At 46.1% G+C, this 20,565-nt stretch overlaps 1 protein-coding gene across 1 annotated transcript in view; it reads right to left on the bottom strand.

Moving 5' to 3' along the window:
- Nucleotides 1-18,214: 18,214 nt before the first annotated feature.
- Nucleotides 18,215-20,565, bottom strand: part of LOC135805113 (multiple epidermal growth factor-like domains protein 6) — a 40,517-nt gene continuing 38,166 nt past the window's right edge. Inside the window, exon 11 of the mRNA XM_065319112.1 lies at nt 18,215-18,358. Coding sequence (XP_065175184.1) covers nt 18,273-18,358 — 86 coding nt within the window. The 3' untranslated portion in view covers nt 18,215-18,272. The remainder of the gene's footprint in view (nt 18,359-20,565) is intronic.

Below are 20,565 nucleotides of genomic sequence, written 5' to 3'. Positions count from 1 at the left end.
GGCTGCAGTGACTGCTGTACTAGTGTGAGCACCAGGGCATAGGCGCGCAAGGTAAAGCGGTCTCGCAGAAGAGGACTAGCAAGTCCATTCAGGCAGCGGTGTTGCGCGAAAACTGCTGAGTTCCAGGATCTCTACTCAATCGTCTTATTTAGTACTTTTCTGGTTCATCGCATCCATGGTTAGCATTCGTGTCTTTTCGTGGTAATATTTTGTCGATCCAGCTGGTCCTGTTGATTGCGATTCTGAAACTACTGTCGCCTCATCGCCTATTAAAATACAGTATTGCACATAAGTTCGCTCTCCTCTCCACTGGCTAAAGAGAACCTCTGTTTCCAAGTCTGAAGAAAATGTTACCATACTGACTAATTATTCACTTGTCCTGTCCTGTCTTTCTAAATAACATGTTAATGCACATGTTCTTGGTTTAGTTTTTGGCCTTTTTTCGTGCTTTGGAGTTACTTGTTGTTGTTGTTTTTTAAATTGGAGAGTTCCCTCCTAGATCCTCTGCACCTACATGTAATTGGTTTTGCGCAAAACAAACATACTCAGTATGGACCATAGCTCAGTTTTAGAGCATCGCTGGATAAGCGAGGGACCCTGGTTCGAGTCCAGGTGGTGATGGTGAACTTTTCTTCAGACTTTTCCCGTTTGCAACTTTCCCTCAAACTTAAACTACATGTAATGAGTATTGATCTGTGCGACTTCAAGGCTGCGATACTTATAATGAGTATAACGGGTATACATGTACATGTAATTTCTACTATTTTAGCTGGTATAATGTGTTCAGTTGACTCTGAAGGATACGACGGATCTGAGATCTGGATCCCGATCCTTACCAATCGAACATGCCCTAATGCTTTGCGGATAATGCCGGCAGAAAAATTGGCAGAATTCGGTACTTTTTCTGGTAAGTTTCATGCATGTTTGGTATGTGGATAAAGAAATGGAGCAGAATTCGAGGAATTGCCCGCCATAAGGTTTGTATGGTTCTGCCAATTTCACTGCTTTTCGAGCAGAATCTGCCACCTTTTCGAGCATTATCCGCCAATAATGTAGCGTTGGCACGCTCGCGCTAGTAACTCACACAGCTGCAGCGTGAATCACCTTCAATATAATAATACTATTATTGATCACGCGTGTTACACCGCACCCATACCCCGCACTTGCAACTCTGTACCGTGCTTGCAGATCCATGACATGGATAGTAACTAGTCTCACTGCGTTCAATGTTTCATATTGACCTTGGAAATACTAGTCAAGACCTTTTGCTGCACTTTCAACCGCCTTTCTTTTACTAGTCAAGACCTTTTGCTGCACTTTCAACCGCCTTTCTTTTACGCCCATTGCCCACATCGCATTCAGCTCCTTCTTCTGCATAGAACCAAATAGCATTACTTACAGTAACAGTTCCTCACCCTATGAAAGCTGCTGTTCACAATTCTCTTCACGCCCGTTAGAAACGCCAGTTAGAAACGCCAGTTAGAAATGTCAGTTTAGAGTTAGAGTTCAACCTTCAATCCAGTTTTAGTAATAATAAAGTTAACAACAGTGTGTTCACTGAGACCCGTGTGCATTTGCCTCCGATAGAAACTGCGGGCTGCTACACCTACAATACTGTAATTATTACTGACTTTAATTCTGAATTAAAGTCAGTAATAATTATATGAATTTCATGCTAATCATGGCCATCGGTTTGGCCCTCTGAAGACTGAACTCGCTGAGGAGACCTAAAAAGGTGGAAACAGCTGTCCGGACATTGAGTACTGCCTTTGTACTGTATGTACATGTACATGTACATGTAGACTCCCAGCCATTAGCCACCGTGACAGAATTGTTCCAAAAGAAATACGATACAGTAACATGTAAGTTACATGTAGTTGTAGCTGATGGAGCCGACTGAATCAATGACGAGCAGGTACCGTGACCACGCTTGGCTGCCTTCTGACGAGTTCTGTTCTCTTTTCGAGCTTCCGACCTGTTCAGATTCATGACAAAATCATTTGCATAGATAAGATGTCGTATTGTTGTCGATGTGAATCAACTGTGTTACTGTTTAGTGTGACTCACTGCACAGACACGCATGTACATTGTATTACCGGCGGTCAATATACAGGCGCTAGCAAGAGTACGAACACACCGGAGATTGATAGTACATGTAAACTGTAAACATGAATGGTGCTAGCACTGTTGCCAGCTGCACTATACACTGTACCAGTACTGCAGTAGTACAGCGATGTAATAATAATTTTTATAATAGTCTATCGCATCAGTCATTCAACTACATGTACATGACTGTACTCGTAGTATTTCGGCACTTGGCGGCCACTACGACGGTCGACCGGTCATGCGGCACTCGACTCGTGAGTCGTAAAACTTTTACTTCAAGCAGTATTAGTATTTCCGAAGCCTAGCGCCCGGGACTGGAGTACTATTACATGTAGGCTGAATACTTGAGAACGGTTTTATTCACAACACCATGAAGGAAGAGTCAAAGCAAAAAGACAACCCAATTTCGGAAATAAATAGAACACTCAATACTCAATTGAAATAATATTATTATATAATTGAACGCAAAAGCTTCACAAGAAAGCGTTACCTATTAAAAATGCCCACTGGTGAATACTACTAGTACTACATGTACATGTATGTACATGTACATGTAGTACAAAAAGTCATGCACTCAGCCTCGGTCACCTAACGGTACATGAACGTCCTATCCGCTTCATCTCGATTTGCTGTACAGACTCATGCAATAGTGATTATATTTCCGGTGGTTCTGCGGTCGTCAGGTAATCACATAATAATTATTATGCCTTGAGTGCAGATAAGAGTATAAATCAATGTAAGTTACCGGTAGTTAGTTTGCAGTACCACTTTGATTTGAGTGTTCTGACTCTCTGAGTCTGAGTGGCCAACAACACAAACGATTAATAGTGCTAGTCTTGAGTAGCACACCGTGTACCAGCACTAGCGCTAGTACTACCGGTACTAGTACATGTACTGTAGTGTAGTATTTTTAATATGTACTGGTGCACTGCAGTACCGCCGGTATTGTAATACCATGAATACCAAGTGAACCATTGTGTGAATGCGCCACTACTGCATATTGGCACTGCACTAGCATGGCTTTGCCACTCCCTGTCAGTTCCACTGCCTGTGACTATGTGTGACAAAGCACCTCATGCATAGCCTCACCATGCACACCAAGCTGAATTTCGCTCATCCATCAAATTATACCTAGGGTTCCCTGTAAAAAGGCGCTGACGCCTGTTGGGAATTCCCTAGTAAAAGAAGAATACATAATAATAATAAAATAACAACATCAGCTTCGGTACCGTATACAATACCCCTTTAAATTTGTAATAGTATGCACCGCCTCAGATCAGGGCACGGTTAGGAAATGGCAGTACATGTTTTGGAGGAGTCGGGAGGACGTCCGTGGCATCATGCTGATAGTCCGTCACTGTATGTTTTTAGACGTGACGCTGTCGCTGGCAGTATCTCTGGATAGTCAGTGTCACTGTGTCACGTCAGTGTCAAACTCAAAGAGTGTGATCAAGATTTGAAGTGAGTTATGAATGACATTTTGATAGCAGATTGATAGATAAAGATTATGTCTGGAAGCAAAGCACTGCACATGCACAGTCAGTGCACTGTCATACGCGTTACTTCATACATGTTCAGGTTGCCCTGTGTTGTGCCGATTGGCTGCAGTTGTGATCAATAGAGCACAAACCCCAAGCATACTAGGCCGTGAATAGACTCTACGGCAGTCTACGCCTTTGTGGGTTGATCATTTATACAATTTATTCATAGGGCATGTGAATTTTTGAAAGATAAGTACTTGTAAGTAGTTAGTTACATAAGACATCCTGCTTTGGAAGTCACCTGTGCTAAGAAAAAAAGCAACCCTGCCAGCCTGAGCCAGTAGTATTGTGCACTGTACTTGTTCACCCCCGCCCCCACACATTCACGCGCACGCACGCACACACATACCGCACACACATACATGTACACACGCGCGCGCGCTCTCGTACACGCATACTCGTACATGCATCATTCCTTGACCTTGATACTGTAGCTGGTACTCGAACAGGCAACGCAGAGCTCACAGATGTGAGCTTCAGGTACATGTATTAGAAAAAGAAGAAAAAAGAATGTTGTAGCAGGCACTAAGTAAGTTACTAACGGTGACTAACGACGATGGTCAGCCGTGGAACGTCCACAGTTCGATGTTTTCAGAAAGTTTCTGACGGATTGCCGATATGACGGTAAAAAGCAGATCATGCTGACTGGGGACATCGCTGGTATCGAGCATTGGAAGCTGCACTAGTCTCGGATTGTAAGCAAGGCTGGGAGGAGTGCTTGGACCAACACACATGTATAATGTAGATCTACAATGGTGTACAGCCAGTCATCCTTTTTTCATTTTTTACAATGATCACAGCTCACAGGCAAAGACAAAAAAATTGCATAGTGGGAGCATAGTGATGGTGAGGCTTTTTGCCCTCAGCCGACCTGAGGTCTCGACGTCATGGGAACATAAAACGCACCAAAAAGAAAGAAGAAGAAACAAATGAAAGGAGTGACAGGTACATGATACGAAATGTTAGGAGGAGAGACAGGACATTTGAAGGAGGGAAAGATAAAACAGCCAGTGTTAGGAGGAGAAAGAGAGAAAAGAAGAACAGACGTTGTTGGGAGGAGTATGTGGAGCGGAATTAGATCCTGCACTGGCAAACACATACACGCACATACGCACACGCGCACATACACACACGCGCACATACACACACACCCACATACAATGTGCATACATACTAGTAAACCACGAAGTGCATACATGTACAATGTACAGTGTACACAGGTGACAGATGGGATCGAGCACTCGCGCTGCTGGGCGTTGTCCGGACGCTCCCTGTCCTGTCATACATTATACAATGACGAACTCACAGTCATAGTCCACACATCAGTGTTTGGCCACAATGGACCTGACAAGCTGTCCGTCCTCTTCTTCGGAGTGCGTGCATGCGACGGCAAAACACGACACGAGGGCGAGTTCACAGGAGCTTGATATCCATGGGAAGAAGGGTCTACCACTTGTCAAGTCACTGTCTCCGTGATGTGTGTCTGCTACTGTCTGCTGGGTACTGACCGCGCCCGTTCAGATTCTTGTCTACGTACTTGTATGTCCATATCATCGCATGTAGTGTCACGTAGAATCGTGTTGGAGGATGTGTTGATGGTGGTTTGGCGGCTGTACGGAAGCCATGCACGGAACCGAAGCACACGTACGACTCGTAGACAACAATGAGAGTGAAGCATCCCTTACATTAGGTTCAATTAAATTATTTACATCCAGTCGGAATGGCGTCCTTCTGTCCTTCCGGGAATCCCTGAAGCTGGTGTGGAGGTCTGGAACAAGCTCCCGCTGTACATTCTGCTGAATCCGACGACAAAGAAAGGACTCCAGACGTTCAAAGAGAAAGTTACTGTATAACCTATAACGCCCACCTTATCCGCTGGGAATGGCCAACGGACAGGCTGTGAACTAAAAAAGGAAGAAAAACTCTAAATCTCATTCTGTTCCCTCCTCCATTCGCTCCGTGACTCTCTAGCTGGTATACATGACTTGTAAATGTAAGTAGGTCACATAGAAGACAGTAATAATCTTGCATACACGTGATGACGTACAGTCAATCTCCGGACAGCTACATTGTAGCTGCTTCGATCTTGCCACCGATTTCGTCAGCGCCAGCGGAGCGCAGAGACAGATGTACTGGCTGAACCGATTGCAATGATGCTGATCGCTCTGCTCTCCCGCCCCGTGCAGTTCTGTAATCCTCACGCAGTATCACAGATACATTATACTTCCACAGCCACTTCTAAGTTCTAGGCTAAGCCTTCGCCGTCATTTTATTGGGTCGTCATCCCGTTTGAATGTGCGGAGTGAAATAAAAACCAACCAACCAATGAAGTCTGATGAACAACAAAACATTTTTTAACTGGTTCAAAAGCATCAAAGTCCGCGTGCTATAACTGCGATAAACACAGCGAGCTTTGCACTGACCTGCACTTTGCCCCGTAAGCCCCCTCCATATTTTCTGTAGTAATTGTGTCTGTGTATCTGTGGAGCTCTCGGGTTTCAATGAAGCCTAGCTATAGACCCCATAGTCGACAAAGCTACTCCTTCCTCTTACCTACTCTTGCCATTCCATGTGCCCCATCGCTAGGCATCAGCTAGGCACCGGCGGATTATGCCGGCATAATTATTGGCATAATTTGGTGGTTGAAAATTTGGAGCATAAGTTGGCATCCTCTCGGAGGTAGGAGCATAACTACACGATTACCGGTATACCACAGTTGTAGTACATGTATGTAAGCTATACAATTGTGTACAATGCACCTGATCAATGCTGGTGGTCTGCATGGTAAAGGGTTCGGAGGTCATGCAGATATTATGTTTTCAATGAAAAGCAGGGTAGAAATCATGGCAATACAGTCACGGTATTGTATGCTCGAACTCGTCTTCTTCAAAGTAACTTTTAGTTCTTTCTCACACTGACACAGTACATGTAGCAGAAGATGCGAGTGAATCAGCCTTCATTAGGTATCCCGTAGCGGACGAGATAGTGGCGGGTAGTCCCCAAAACTCCGTGTACATGTACATGTACATTGCATTTGTACATTATGCATGTTACGAAGTCATGACCTCTGGTAGTCTGGATTTTAGCAGCCATGATATGACTGCAGGCTATGGATATTGCTCGAAATTGATGTATAGTTGATGTTCGGTCATGATGGAAGGAGAATTGGAGCTACGGGAGAGATGAGCTGATTATTCGCAGGGTGAGGGTGACATCGGTTGGACGAGTATGATGATTATGAAGACCGTGAGTTGAACATGATAATTTTCAAAGGTAACTCAAACTAATTTGGCAATGAAATAATATTTTTACTGAAGTACAAAAGAAATCAAGTCATGAATAGAAGAAGTAATGTTTTCTCTTTTCCATGTTGATCTCTAACATGCATGGACACCTTGCAGCTTGGTATGGGGATACATGTACTCATGTATTTTGTTGTACTTATGCCTATGGCCACTTGCAACTTGCAAGTACGAAAAGGCACAGTTTTCCGAACTTTGAGGCTCCATAAGTACAACAAAGTGAATATATATCCCCTGGTGCGAATTTTACGAGCATAATGCGAGAATCCATGAAAGCATAATTCCATGATTTCGCGAGCATAATCCGCCGGAGCCTAGCATCAGTGGGTAATGCTAGCATTAAAACTAGCATAATGGAGGTGTTCGCAGAGAGGGGCATTGCCCCGGCATAATGAGGCATTTTTTTGGAGAAACTAGCATAATTCTCATGGCCAGAGAGTCGTAGAATACAGTACTCCCTGATCAACCTGATCAACCGCAAACTATACCATTGCGTACAACGATGTTGCCTTTGTTCGAGTAGAAGTAGTCTACCACCGATCAATCAATTTTTGCGCGCATATCTTTATACCTACTTTGGAAACAGACTTTTTCGCGTACTCTTCTGCGATTTGTTTGCTGTATTTGGTCATTTTGGTCATATATTGCTAGCATAAAACGCCCTAAACTAGCATAAAAGCATTAAAAGTTAAAATGAGCATAATATCCTGTTTTGCTGGCATTCTGAAAAGCATAATCGGCTGAGTTTACTAGCATTAGGGAGGTTTCGCTTTACGTAATTACGTATGAAAATCCGTATGTCGTATGCGCCGGGGAGCGAGGGCAACTTTCATACGTAAATCTCTCTACGGATTTCCGTAGGAAAGCTCTTTCCTACGTTGGGTCCTCCGTAGGACTTTTTGAAATATTTTTTCGCATTTTCCGCATTTGTCCATGGCAACATTCAAGCCGCGCGAAACACAAGGTACACACACCGTACACCACGTGCATAATATCATGGAAAACGCGGTTTCGGGTCATGGTGCATGGGGTGGGCGCATGCAGCCAACGCGTCTCCAATACAAAGCAACAACGCATGTTGAGCAGTCGTGGAGAAATCACGTAGAGCGAAACCCAACAGCTCTGATTTTTACGTATGAAAGTTCCGTGCAGTTCATACGTTATTTTCATACGTAATTCCGTAGAGCGAAACCTCCCTATTACCCGCTGATGCCTACCCATCGCTGCCTCGCTGCTTTGTACCATCAGATGGCGTGTGGTTATTCGTAGAAAAATCTCGTCGAGGCACTCAGCCAGCTAGTAGGTGGACCGAACGCTCCCCATGCCCATGACAATAATAATGTGACTGATCAAGAAAATTAATGAGTTGGTCAGTTCTGGTCAACCACAACGAAACCTGTCCCCGGTAGCCCTTTCCCAAAGATGTTCGCCACTGTTTCGCAACTTTTGTTGTTTTGGAAGAAATCGCAACTTTCGCAACTTTCTTCATTTTCATTAACTACTTCGCAACTTTTCAGCAACTGTGTGCAAAGAAGCGCCCTGGAGGAGACCGTTGAAGTGTCCGTGATGCTCCGCTTGAACAAGAAACGCTGAAACATTGCATCAAATCATCATGGCAAGTGTACTTTTCGAAGTACATGTACATGTATGTGCATGTAGCAGCACTGAGCATGCCGCTATGTCCTGAATGCTGTGCGAAGGTACAACAAAAAGGACAATGACTCAGTCCAATCTTTTTCATTTTCCTATAGCTAATATGTTTTACTCTGTGAACATAATGCTGGTTCATAATACTTTCTATGTGTTGTCTATTTCCGCTCCTTTTTTGGTTAATTTTGGAACCATAATGCACAAAGAACTCACTCATTTTTAGTTGCGATATCAGCAACTTTTGAGCTTTTTCTGAAAATATGGATGCTATTTCAGCAACTTTCACTTGTTTGGGCACGGTTGCGAAAAGCATAAGTTGCGATTTTTTGGCATCTTTGGGAAAGGGCTAGTCCCCGGGGAAAATCGCGGAAAAAATCCCAGAATTTGCGGTGTAATTTACGGGTAAATATGGCATAATTTGCGGTGAATTTGCGGTAAATATGCGGTAAATCCATGTACATGTATGCAGTGAATATTATTGATATGTGGCAAGTTTGCAGTTGATATGAGGCAATTTTCAGTGAGTATTGTAGTGAAATCAATCAGTTACAAGTCTCTGGTGTAAGCACTCGTCGTCATATTTGAGTACAAAGCCGCCACAATGAGACGTTGCTGACCGAATCATTTTTATTCGCTTTCATAATTATAACCTTATGCATGATTTTAATCATTAAATTTTTTAATTTATACATACATTTTCATTCACTCTTCATCATTTTGTCGGAACTAGGTCTCCGGACCTGGTGTTGTAAACCACCAGTTCTCAATTGGGAAAGGCCTTCGCGCTTATGGCATTGTATTCGTTGAAATGTTGTATTTCGACTCCGCCGTACCGCTGATGTTGCTGCATGGCATACGCTATATGCGTTGTGTGCGTTTTGCTGTATACGCTGTTATGTCCAGTTTTATATGCTTATGTTTTGCATGTACGCTGTTTCTGCATGCTATAAATAGCTGGTGTTATTAGTGTTCATTGTTAATTATCAGATGAAGTGAAATATACTGTGTAAAGGAAAAGAGTTGTCCTCGTGCCGTGTGGTCGTACGATCCTGACAATTTAGAGAATCTTAGAGGGTTCATAACATTTGGCGACCACGCCAGGATAGGAGCGAGCATGGCAGAGCAACTACACAATTTGGAAGCCAGCTTTATCGCCAATGGAGTTCGGTTAGGATTAGAAGGCGAGTTGTTGATGGAACATGTGGAGCAGAGGCTCCAACAGTACGAGGAGCGTGAGGAGCGCAGTGCCAGACGGCGAGAGGAGGCGCTCCGCACCGAGTTTGACAAAACACTAAAGGACATTAACGAGCGCATCGCCAATGCGTATGAGGGTGATGGTAAAGCCGCGATGGGAGGTACAGAGGAAGCTCCCAGTAACAGCGGGGGGCGTCAACCGTTGATGAAAATCCCCTCATATGATGGAACGCAGCCATTGGAGCGTTATCTTGACCTGTTCGAGGACATCTGCTCCAAGAACGAGTTCGAAGAAAGCGAATGGCTGCTGCGACTGCGCATCGCGCTAGCGGGTAGCAAAGCGGAGAGGATATGTATTGGATGCAATAATTACGAGGAAGCGAAGCGAGAGTTGCTCGCCTCGCTCGGAAAGACTCCGGATAAAGCGTGGAAGACATTGCTGACAGGCAAGCAGCGGTCAGATGAGTCGTTTCACCAATACGTTGTCCGTGTTTGCCGAGAAGTAGAAGTGTGGGCCACACTCGCTATGACAGAAGATGGCGAGGTGGACACCAAGTATAGCGCCGATATAGGTAAAATGTCCCCGGTGCTGCAAGCAATGGCAAAGCAGGTAATCTTGGAGCAATGCGGACCTGAGATGAAGACGTACCTGGTCGAACGGCAGTGCTACGGGATGTCACTGCGCCAGGTACAGGAGCACGGCGCGTCTTACCAGGTCGCGCACGGACGACAGGGTGATACTGCCAGGAAGCCAGTAGAACGATCCGTGCAAAGGCCCACGGCGTCGGCACAGTGCATGGCGATATCGGTCGCAGATGCAGAGAAGCAGCTAAAGTCGCTGCCACTAGAAGGGAGAAAGGGTTTTCTGCAGCGAGAGAGACTCTGCTGGAACTGCCTTAAGTATGGCCATATGGCCAGAGAATGTCGGTCAGGCTCGAGATGCACGAAATGCCAGAGGAAACACCACCTGCTAATACATGAGGTGTTGGATAGAGCAGGTTACAGCCGGGAGAAACCGACTGAGATAGTTACGGAGAAGAATGTTGGGTCGTGCTGTCTACACTCGCCAAGTGTGCGGCTGATGACCGGAGTGGCACGAGTTGAGGGAAGAACTCGAAACGCGAAGGTTCGCGTGTTCCTGGACTCGGGTGCTGAGGCGTCATTCGTGACTGCAGCGTTGGTGTCAGCAATCGATGCAGAACACGTTGGGGTTGAAAATGTAGAGGTGAAGCCGTTCGGCGCGGAACCAACCCAACAGCGCATGGATAAGTACGCCATCACGATCCAGGGTAGCTCCGCTAGCATTCGGGTACGCGCGTTCGTGAAACCAACGCTTGAGATGGACCTGAAGTGCGCAAGTCCGCAGACCATTGCCCAGTGGCACAGTTGGGGAGTAGAGCTGAGTGACAAGCCTCAACAAGGGACATCAGACGAAATACATATGCTGATTGGTGCAGACTATATCAACGCGGTACTGCACAGCAAGAAGGAAGTTAATGGTGAGACGGTGTGGAACACAGAGATAGGTAATGTATTATCTGGTCCAGCGTCTGCACCAAGTCGAAACAGTCAGCCGGTGACCGTGTCATGTGTCACAGCCCACATTGAACAACTATGGCAGTTGGATGAACCTCCAGAACAACATCAGCACCTGCCATCTTTCCCGCTATGTCGCCAGGGCAGCGGGTACCAAGTGGGTCTCTTGTGGCGAAATGAGCGTCGCCCAACGGATAACTTTGCTCAAGCTAGAGTCATCGCAACGCGGCTTCTTGAAAAGCTGAAGAGGAAAGGGAAGCGTGCGCTCTATGATGATGTGCTGATCAGGGAGTACCGCGAGCTTGGAGCAATTGAGCTGGAGCCATGTGAGAGCGATGCCGGGTACTATGTACCGCATCATGGTGTATTCCGCGAGCACGCTGCAACCACGAAGTTAAGAGTGGTGTTCAATGCCTCGGCGACGGCTCCAGATGGCAAGTCGTTGAACGACATGGTTGACCCTGGACCGTCGCTATTGCCGAGTCTCGCAGGTATGCTATTACGGTTCCGTGAATATAAGAGCGCGCTGCAAGCGGACATCCGCAAGGCTTTCTTCATGGTCGCGGTTAATCCCGAAGACCGTCCGTACCTGCGTTTCTTGTGGCCCGGTCGAAGCGACAGCGATGAACTGTTAACCTGGAGGCTAACGAAACTGCCATTTGGCGTAAACTGCTCGCCGTACATGCTTACTGCGGTGATTCAGCATCACTTGAAGGAGCTACGGGCGTTGTCTGCACCCAAAGAGCGAGATCGTATTGATCTCTTGCTCACGAGTTTCTACGTTGACGATTTGGTCTCTAGTGTGTCAAATGCCTCGGAAGCCAAGGAGATGCAAGAGTTCAGCGTGCGTGTGCTTACGGATGCTGGCATGGAGTTACGCAAGTGGCGAGGCAACGAAATCCCGTGCGATCCAGAGGCCGGAGATAAAGTCCTCGGTCTGAAATGGAAAACCAGTGATGACTTGCTCAGCATAGCAGCGCTAGGCGAGTCCGATAGGCCGTCTGTTTGGACCCGGCGATCCCTCCTCAAGTGTGTTGCATCAGTGTTTGATCCGCTAGGTCTAGCAGCACCGGCAGTTGTGCCGGGAAAGATACTGCTACAGCAAGCCTGGAAAGTCGGAGGCGACTGGGATGATATGTTGCCTGATGGCATCGCAGCCGCATGTGCGCAATGGTGGGGAGAGTTGGCCGAAGTGGTGAGCATTGACATACCACGTTGGATTTGCTGCAATCTTGACACGCCGATTGCGCTTCATGCCTTCGCCGATGCCAGTGAGAAAGCGTTTGGATGTTGTTTGTATGCAGTCGTCAATGGACAGTCGCACTTGGTATTTGCCAAGGCCAAAGTGTCACCTGTGTCTCCGCCCACGTTAGCCCGCCTTGAGTTACAAGCAGTATGTTTAGCGGCTCGCTACGCTGAGTCTGTGGTGAAGGAGCTGCGTGTTACCGTCACGCAAGTCTATGGCTGGACTGACAGTCTCACTACCGTTCATTGGATCAGCAATCCATCGTACAAATGGAAAACATTTGTGGCTAACCGCGTCAGTCAAGTCCAAGAGATATCGAAGAAGGTCAGCATTGTGTGGAACCATTGCCCGGGCCTTCACAACCCAGCAGATTTACCGTCCCGTGGGAGTAGTGCACAGCAGATCCGTAGTCCGTTCTGGAGGGGCGGACCAACCTGGATCACGGAGCCCAATGACTGGCCCACCGCATCCTCAACCGCAGCTACAGATGAGTCCAGTGTAGAAGTACGAGTGTCAGCCACCACCTGTAGTCGAGAATCTGATAAGGAATGGTGGCTCCGATTCAGTAAATGGTCGAGGGCACAGGGCATGGTGACTCGGATGTTGCAGTGGAAGCACACTGAGCCTCGTGCTGAACTCTATTTTGCAGCAGACAATGTATTGTACCGCATCGTTCAAGCCGCATGTTTCGCTGAGGATCTTGAGCTGATCAAGCAAGGTCAACCAGTGAAGCCCGGGTCGAAGGTGTATCAGCTTGCACCGTTTCTGGATGAGCATGGAGTGCTCAGAGCCGGGGGACGACTTCAGCACAGCGAGTTGGCGTATGGAGCCAAGCACCCAGTCCTGTTAGGCAAACATCATCTGACCGATTTGCTGTTGGAGAAAATGCATGTTGAAAGGATGCACCAAGGTGTAGAAGGAGTCTTGTCGTTTATCCGTCAGAAATTCTGGATTATCGGTGGTCGACGAGCGCTACGCAACATTACTCAGCGATGTGTTACATGCCGCCGCTACAAGGCTAAGGCTGCCTCAGAAGTCTGCCCGCCGCTGCCAGAAGACCGAGTTGTTCACGAGAGGCCGTTCGCAACTACCGGCATCGACTATGCTGGTCCGTTGTACGTGCGCCGTGGTGAGTCATCTCCGAAGGTATGGATAGCATTGTTTGTGTGTGCCACCACCAAAGCAGTTCACTTGGAGGTGGTCGATAGTTTAAGTACCGAGTCATTCTTGATGGCATTTCGGAAGTTTGTCGCGAGACGTAGTTTGCCGTCTCGGATCAGGTCTGACAACGCTACAACGTTCAAGGCGGCATCTGACAAACTGAGTGTGCCATGGATGTTCAATCCTCCAGCTGCACCATGGCATGGAGGCTTCTATGAGCGAATGGTTGGTACAGTGAAGAGTGCCTTGAAAAAGGTAATGGGAACAGCGTTTCTGAAGGTTCAGGAGCTTGAGACCATCTTGTATGAGGTTGAAGCAGTGGTGAATAGTCGTCCGTTAACTTATGTGTCTGATAGCCTGGATGAGCCACCAGTAACCCCTGCAATGATGATGGGTAACATTTGGATGTCGTCAGCGAAGCCAGCAGGTACCCCGGACGCTACGCATATGTCAGCGAGATTGCGTTACCTCAGTCAGACACTGAAGCATGTCAAGAATCGTTGGGAGGTGGAGTACCTAAGTCAGCTGAACAAGCACCAACAGACCATGTCGCGCCCTTTAGCTGTGGGTGATGTTGTCTTTGTTCTCGATGATACCAAGCGCAAACAGTTCTGGCGTTTGGGACGGATCATCGAGTTATTCCCTGGTCGAGATGGCAAGCGTCGTGTTGCCAAGGTTAAGTTGAGTACCAGTACCCTGTTGAGGCCGATCCAAAGGTTAGTGCCATTAGAAGTATCGTCACAGGACGTGGCTCCTGGGCTTGCCGATACCGCTCAACCTGCTATCGTCCCTCAGCAGCCAGCGTATGAACCGCCAGCACCGTTACCACCACCACGGCAGCAGGAGATGACGCGTTCTGGGCGCGTAGTCAGAGCCCCGGATCGTTTTTGACTTGTGTGCATTGTTGTACGGCGGTGAGAAGCCCTTTGGTGGGGAGAATGTTGTAAACCACCAGTTCTCAATTGGGAAAGGCCTTCGCGCTTATGGCATTGTATTCGTTGAAATGTTGTATTTCGACTCCGCCGTACCGCTGATGTTGCTGCATGGCATACGCTATATGCGTTGTGTGCGTTTTGCTGTATACGCTGTTATGTCCAGTTTTATATGCTTATGTTTTGCATGTACGCTGTTTCTGCATGCTATAAATAGCTGGTGTTATTAGTGTTCATTGTTAATTATCAGATGAAGTGAAATATACTGTGTAAAGGAAAAGAGTTGTCCTCGTGCCGTGTGGTCGTACGATCCTGACAATTGAGAGAATCTTAGAGGGTTCATAACACCTGGTGAGAAGGCAGAAATGCCTGTTCACTTGGTGAAGTAAAATAAAACAAACAAACAAACAAACAGTGCACTGTGTGTACGTGTAGTGCAACAAAAAAGTTCAAAAAGGCGGGAAAATCGCGGAAAACGCGGTCTTTTAAAAAATTGCAAAAAAACGCGGGGGGGGGGGGAACGCGGCCGCGGAATCACGATTTTCCCCGGGGCCAGCAAAACGACCTTTGCTGCACTAATTTTACAGTGAACATGTACCTGTATGCTACCCATACGAGTAAGTTAGACTACTGGGGTACGTAACTACATGTATGTTGTTGTTGTCGGACACTGCACCTTGTATGATCTGTCACGGAAGAATACTCGGATTTTGCGAAATTTGCGATTTTTGGATGTAAAAACTGAATAGGGTACAGACAGAAAATGATCCGATCCGCTGCTACAGACAGAAAAGGATCCGATCCGCTGCCAAACGTTTCCATCTTTTCAAGAATGGTATGAGATTGGGAAAAAGCAACAGAAGCACAGGTGTTGTATGCATATTTTTCTTAAAACATGCTTTGAAAGTGTGACTGCAACCGTATCTAACGGACACCGATGAACAGAAAGGGGACTCCCCGGGAGTCATATTAAGTCTATATTCTCAATCAGATATCTTTCAGCAATGATGAAAGCAAACTTCTTGTAGAATTTTGGTGCATTACAATAGCTTGTGTTTCTATGGTTTACAAGGTACATGTATGGCCAATCTTGGCAAAGGCGCGATTGCGAGGGAAATTACGGTACACTAGCAAATCACCAGCCTACCAGCTTCCTGGCTGTGACTCTTGAAGAACTCTGTCACAGCCACCGGGACGGTCTTGTCTTGGTGGGGTAATAATTATATTTCGGAGTGTTACTTCATCCAAGCACTCACTCTCAATGGTCTTTCCGCTGCGAATACCTAAACCGCTCCATCACAAGTTTCCGGGCCCATCCGATGATCAGGGTGGACAAGCAAAGACCAATAAGAGTGAGTGGTCAGACTGACTAATGAGTAAATCATACGGCAGTGGCTGCAGTAGAGTGAGAAAAAATGCTCAGAGTTCGTGTAGAACATGCATTACAAAGTCAATTACTAAATTTGTCCAGAGTGTGTTAAACTCTGGACAACCGGGGGCGGTATGTAGTATCACTTTGGCCACTGTCTTCCTGGGGAGCAATACCAGTCAGTGAGTAGCGAGCATGCACTAGAGTGCACTACAGTACCCATACGACTTCAAAAAACTTGAAAAAAGTAGAGCAAAGTTGACTGTAACCCAGGTTGGATGAGTTAAAGAGTAGATATACCGTAAAGTCCGCTGCAAACGCCCACCCCTTTTTTGCAAGATCTGCTGGCCTGTACACACTGACCCCATGCACTGTCACCTCTACTGTACGAAATTGCGTCTCATACCGTAGCGGGAAGAGCGCTTTGCTACGGTAAACTATGTCCACTTTCCTGGTTTCAAAATATCTTTGGGCACTACAGTCCATTTCAAAACTATAGACGCGTAGGGTTTTTGAAATAATTCAAATTTGGCTGGACTTTTTTGAGAATAGTTTTCGGAATATTGCTCAGGATCGCTCCACAATTACTCTCATATAGTTTCTAAACGATTGGATAACAGACGACCAATTTGGAAAAAATTATGCACAAAGTGATCACAGATTTTATGTGGTATAGATGCCGGCATAACGGTTTTTGCCTAGGTACGCGTCTATAGTTTTGAAATGGACTGTAGCTACGAGCTAGCTCGTAGTGATTTTATGATGAAGGTTGCTTTATTTCGCAAATCCAAATGGGAGTTTCTTCCGAATAACAAGGTAGCGAAGAACAGAGTATTGCAGGAACCAAATACACTTCTGATCATTTCCAAATCACGCATCGCTCAAAGGCAAGGGTTTTTCTCGAGCACTTCAGAGTTTTCAACAAGTTAGCAGCGACTTTGTAGGTGTAGCTTGTACTAGCTTCTGTGACATACCCTGTTCGACTTGCAACTGCAATACTGCGAGCGGTCAAGTCGTTGAATGACGCTTCGTCAGAGCAATCACAGTTCCGTTCTTCAAGTGGCACTGCAGAAATTTCATGAAAACCAGATGGATTCTACGGCATTACTACATGGAGAGCGACCTACCACAAAAACGACTCATTTATCGAATGAAAGGAAATCTCGACAGAAGTTTTTCTTTGCAGCAAGTTGACGACAATCGCTTTTTCAGAGCCTCCTGGTAAGACATAGGCAGTTTGTAGGCATTACAGCCGTTTTCGTACTCATTCGGCTTCATGCCAGTTTTCTACAACTATATTGACCTGAAAAAGACGAAAATAGTATGGACTCGCTGGGGTGGGCGTTTGCAGCGAAGTGGGCGTTTGCAGCGGACTTTACGGTGCAATCACATCATGTAGACATCATCCACAGAAATGTGAAAATGATAATTGGAAAGAAATCATGCATTTCAAGGGGGGGGGGGAGGGGACGATGAAGAAAGAGGAAGAGAGTGAGAATCCAGATGCAATGCATGCAGCTGGCTTTACTACTTGTACTTTGGAATTTCAAACTACAGTACACTCAAACGCCTCTTATCCGGACGCCTCAGTTACGGGCACGTCTCTCTACCGGGCACCTTTAGCTTGAGAGGCTATAGCACAAATACTTCGAATTTGGGGGTTTTGAACTTTTTCCGTATTCGGAAGTGCTTATTTTTCACTGCCAACCTACATATTATGTAATCCACACATTTTTACCAATGGGTTCCTTTTGTATCCTGAACATGTGCAATACGTTCCAAATAAACTTCTTCAAAAAGTGATAATGATACATGGTAGATGAGTTATTCTGAGATACGGGCAAATCTGAGATACAACCAGTACCCGGTCCCAAGGTGCCCGGATAAGAGACGTCCGAGTGTATGTGTACTATAGCACCACTATAATTGCGAGACTGCCATGCACGTGCGACAGGCAGGACCATGGTTATTGTATGCCGGTTCTACTTCTGTCAAAATGGTGAAGGCACAGTCCTGGCGGAGTACATGTACTGCGGCCAGAGCTAGATCTATATGTATGGTATGTATGTATGTATGGTTTATATTGCAATTCATGCCGGCAAAATATGGCATACGCACACAAACACACAAACACATGAAGTAACACACAAACACATGAAGTAACATACATGTACATGTATTAGTTGAAGCACTGAGTGCCTTTCCCGCAGCCTTCACCTGCCATCTGCAAAGGTCCTATATGAGCTGTAGAAGAGGCAATGCCATACACACGAGTGCAATCACCAGAGGTGGGTCCCTTAGATCAGTTGGTGCAGCAGACCCTGCAGACAACAACAAGAGGGAAGAAGTGATAGCCAAAGGAAGTTATCTTTCTCGCCGTTCGGAGCGAGATAGGCGAGAAATGATTTATTGTGCAATAATGTTTTCCTCTTGCGAATATTGCGTCTGATGTTTTTTCCGCTTTTGTTGTTGTTCTTTTTGCCTGACTTCTTCAGTCAGTTTTTGAGTCTCACCAGTCACATCTGGCTGTGGCCTACTACCCCTCACTTTGTGTGCTCCTGTGTCCCCCGTTGTCTGAGTCTATGTCTGTATGTCGGTGTTCTCACTGTGCTATGAGATGCTGTAATATATAAATAAATACATAATGTGGAGCGAGAATATGTGGACCACCTCTCCGTGGGAAACAACGGGGCCCAGTGAAGGAGACACCAGCTCAGCTCAGCTCATCCTTCTCTGATCGATAAATGCCAGTTGTAATTCTGTGTTTCCACCGCTAAGCAGCTGTTTGTAATCAGGTACCTTCCGGCTAAGATTCAGCGAAAATGTGACAGATGAGTACAAAAAAGAGCTGTAGTGTTTGTATGCCAAACTCAAATACTATCGCGATGTTTCCAAGGTCAAGAGAATCATTTGGGACAAAACGTTCTTCAAGTACCATAAAACTCCCGGCCTAATCCGGACAGGTTGGGACCGAGTACTGCCGTAAGGGGCCGTCCGTAAATATCGATGTTTTTTTAGAGACGATATTGGTGCTTCTCTCCCTTGACCCCCCCCTCCCCCCAGAAGACGCACATGTACATCTAGATCATGGAATCAATATTTTTGGATGCTCATTTTTTTCCTTTTTTTGTCAATACAGTTGAACATCGATTATCCGACCACCTCTGGGCAGACAACTGTCAGGCGGTGTTCAGATAAGGCAAATGTTCCGGATAAGAAAAAACTGTCACTCACACACTTTCAGTGGTTATTACTAGCCGCACGACCTTTTACTTTTTACTTTTCAAAATTTTCGTATTTTTTGAATGGCTCACTACATGCACAGTGCGTACTCTACGGCACGTGCGCCCAAAAAAACTGTTACGGATAATCGAATGGTCGGATAGTCGATGTGCGGATAATCGATGTTCAACTGTAATATGAACCCAAGATGGCAAGTTTGCAGTATTTATATGAGGCATCGGCAGCAAGAACCGGGGTCCTGGCGATTTTTCAAAATGCCTATATTTGCGAAAAACCGAACCGATGTCGTTTTTTAGTCACCGCGATCAAAGCGGAAAGACTTCTTGCGATATCGCTTTGAAAGTGCTTTCCTCTCGGTGGCTTCGCTATAATTTGTTGTCATTGCAGTTGTAGTTTATCCGCCAAGCACTTGGGACGTCCAGGTAGGCGCTTTCAGCCACCATGGAGGCGTTTGCGCTCTGGGTAGCGTCTGCAAATCATGCGCTGAAAAGAGAGCGGAACAAATAATTTCTTGGCGGAACGATCCCGTCACGAATTCTTGATGGAGCACGAGCGACTAGAATATTTGGCAGCTGGATCTCCAGAGATACTCCGCTGCCTGTGATAGTCCCCCGCAAGAAGAATCAGGTGAAAGTGAAGAGGTTCCGCTCAGATGACAAGCCATCAGCGGAGGCAGCGCAGACGACGAGTTTGAGAGCTCCGTGACACGAAGTGGCGACGCGGACAGCTGAGAGTGACGAACGAGATTCAGTACTCCGTGGCGACTATTCGCAGCTGGATAAGTTGGTGAGATACGGAGACATCCCTGAATGAACTAAACCTTACTTGATACAAGATATTTTGTGAATAAAATTGTTGCAAGTATACATGCACGCTTGCGGTGCGCATGAAATTTGTCACAGTATTATACATGTATCTACGAGCTGCTGTGCGTAGGAGAGCAAGACATGCTTGGTGGATGTATCTGGCTTGGCCCAGCATGCATATCTAGTCTTGTCCTAAGTAATTAGTTGCAGATTCTTCCCAGCCATGTAAAACGTCAGTTGCTTGGCTTCTTTCTGTCTGACAAGTCTGCATACAACACCAGACCTGCACATGACAGGGATTGAGTTTTCAAGTAACATTGCAGCAAGTGCAGGCAACAATGTTACTATAATATCAACTAGAGTACGCCGTGCTTCCCTGAAGACCTATAAATATGCTAAATTGTTCTCAGTCACTCCATTAGAGCTCGCTGTAACTGCGTTCCATTTTGCCTTTTTGCTGACCATTTTTGTTGACCGTC

Source organism: Sycon ciliatum, chromosome 1 (assembly GCF_964019385.1).
Source record: "Sycon ciliatum chromosome 1, ocSycCili1.1, whole genome shotgun sequence".
Classification (NCBI taxonomy): Eukaryota; Metazoa; Porifera; class Calcarea; order Leucosolenida; family Sycettidae; genus Sycon; species Sycon ciliatum.
Note: the sequence above shows the minus strand (reverse complement) of the source record. Positions and strands in the feature narration are given on the sequence as shown.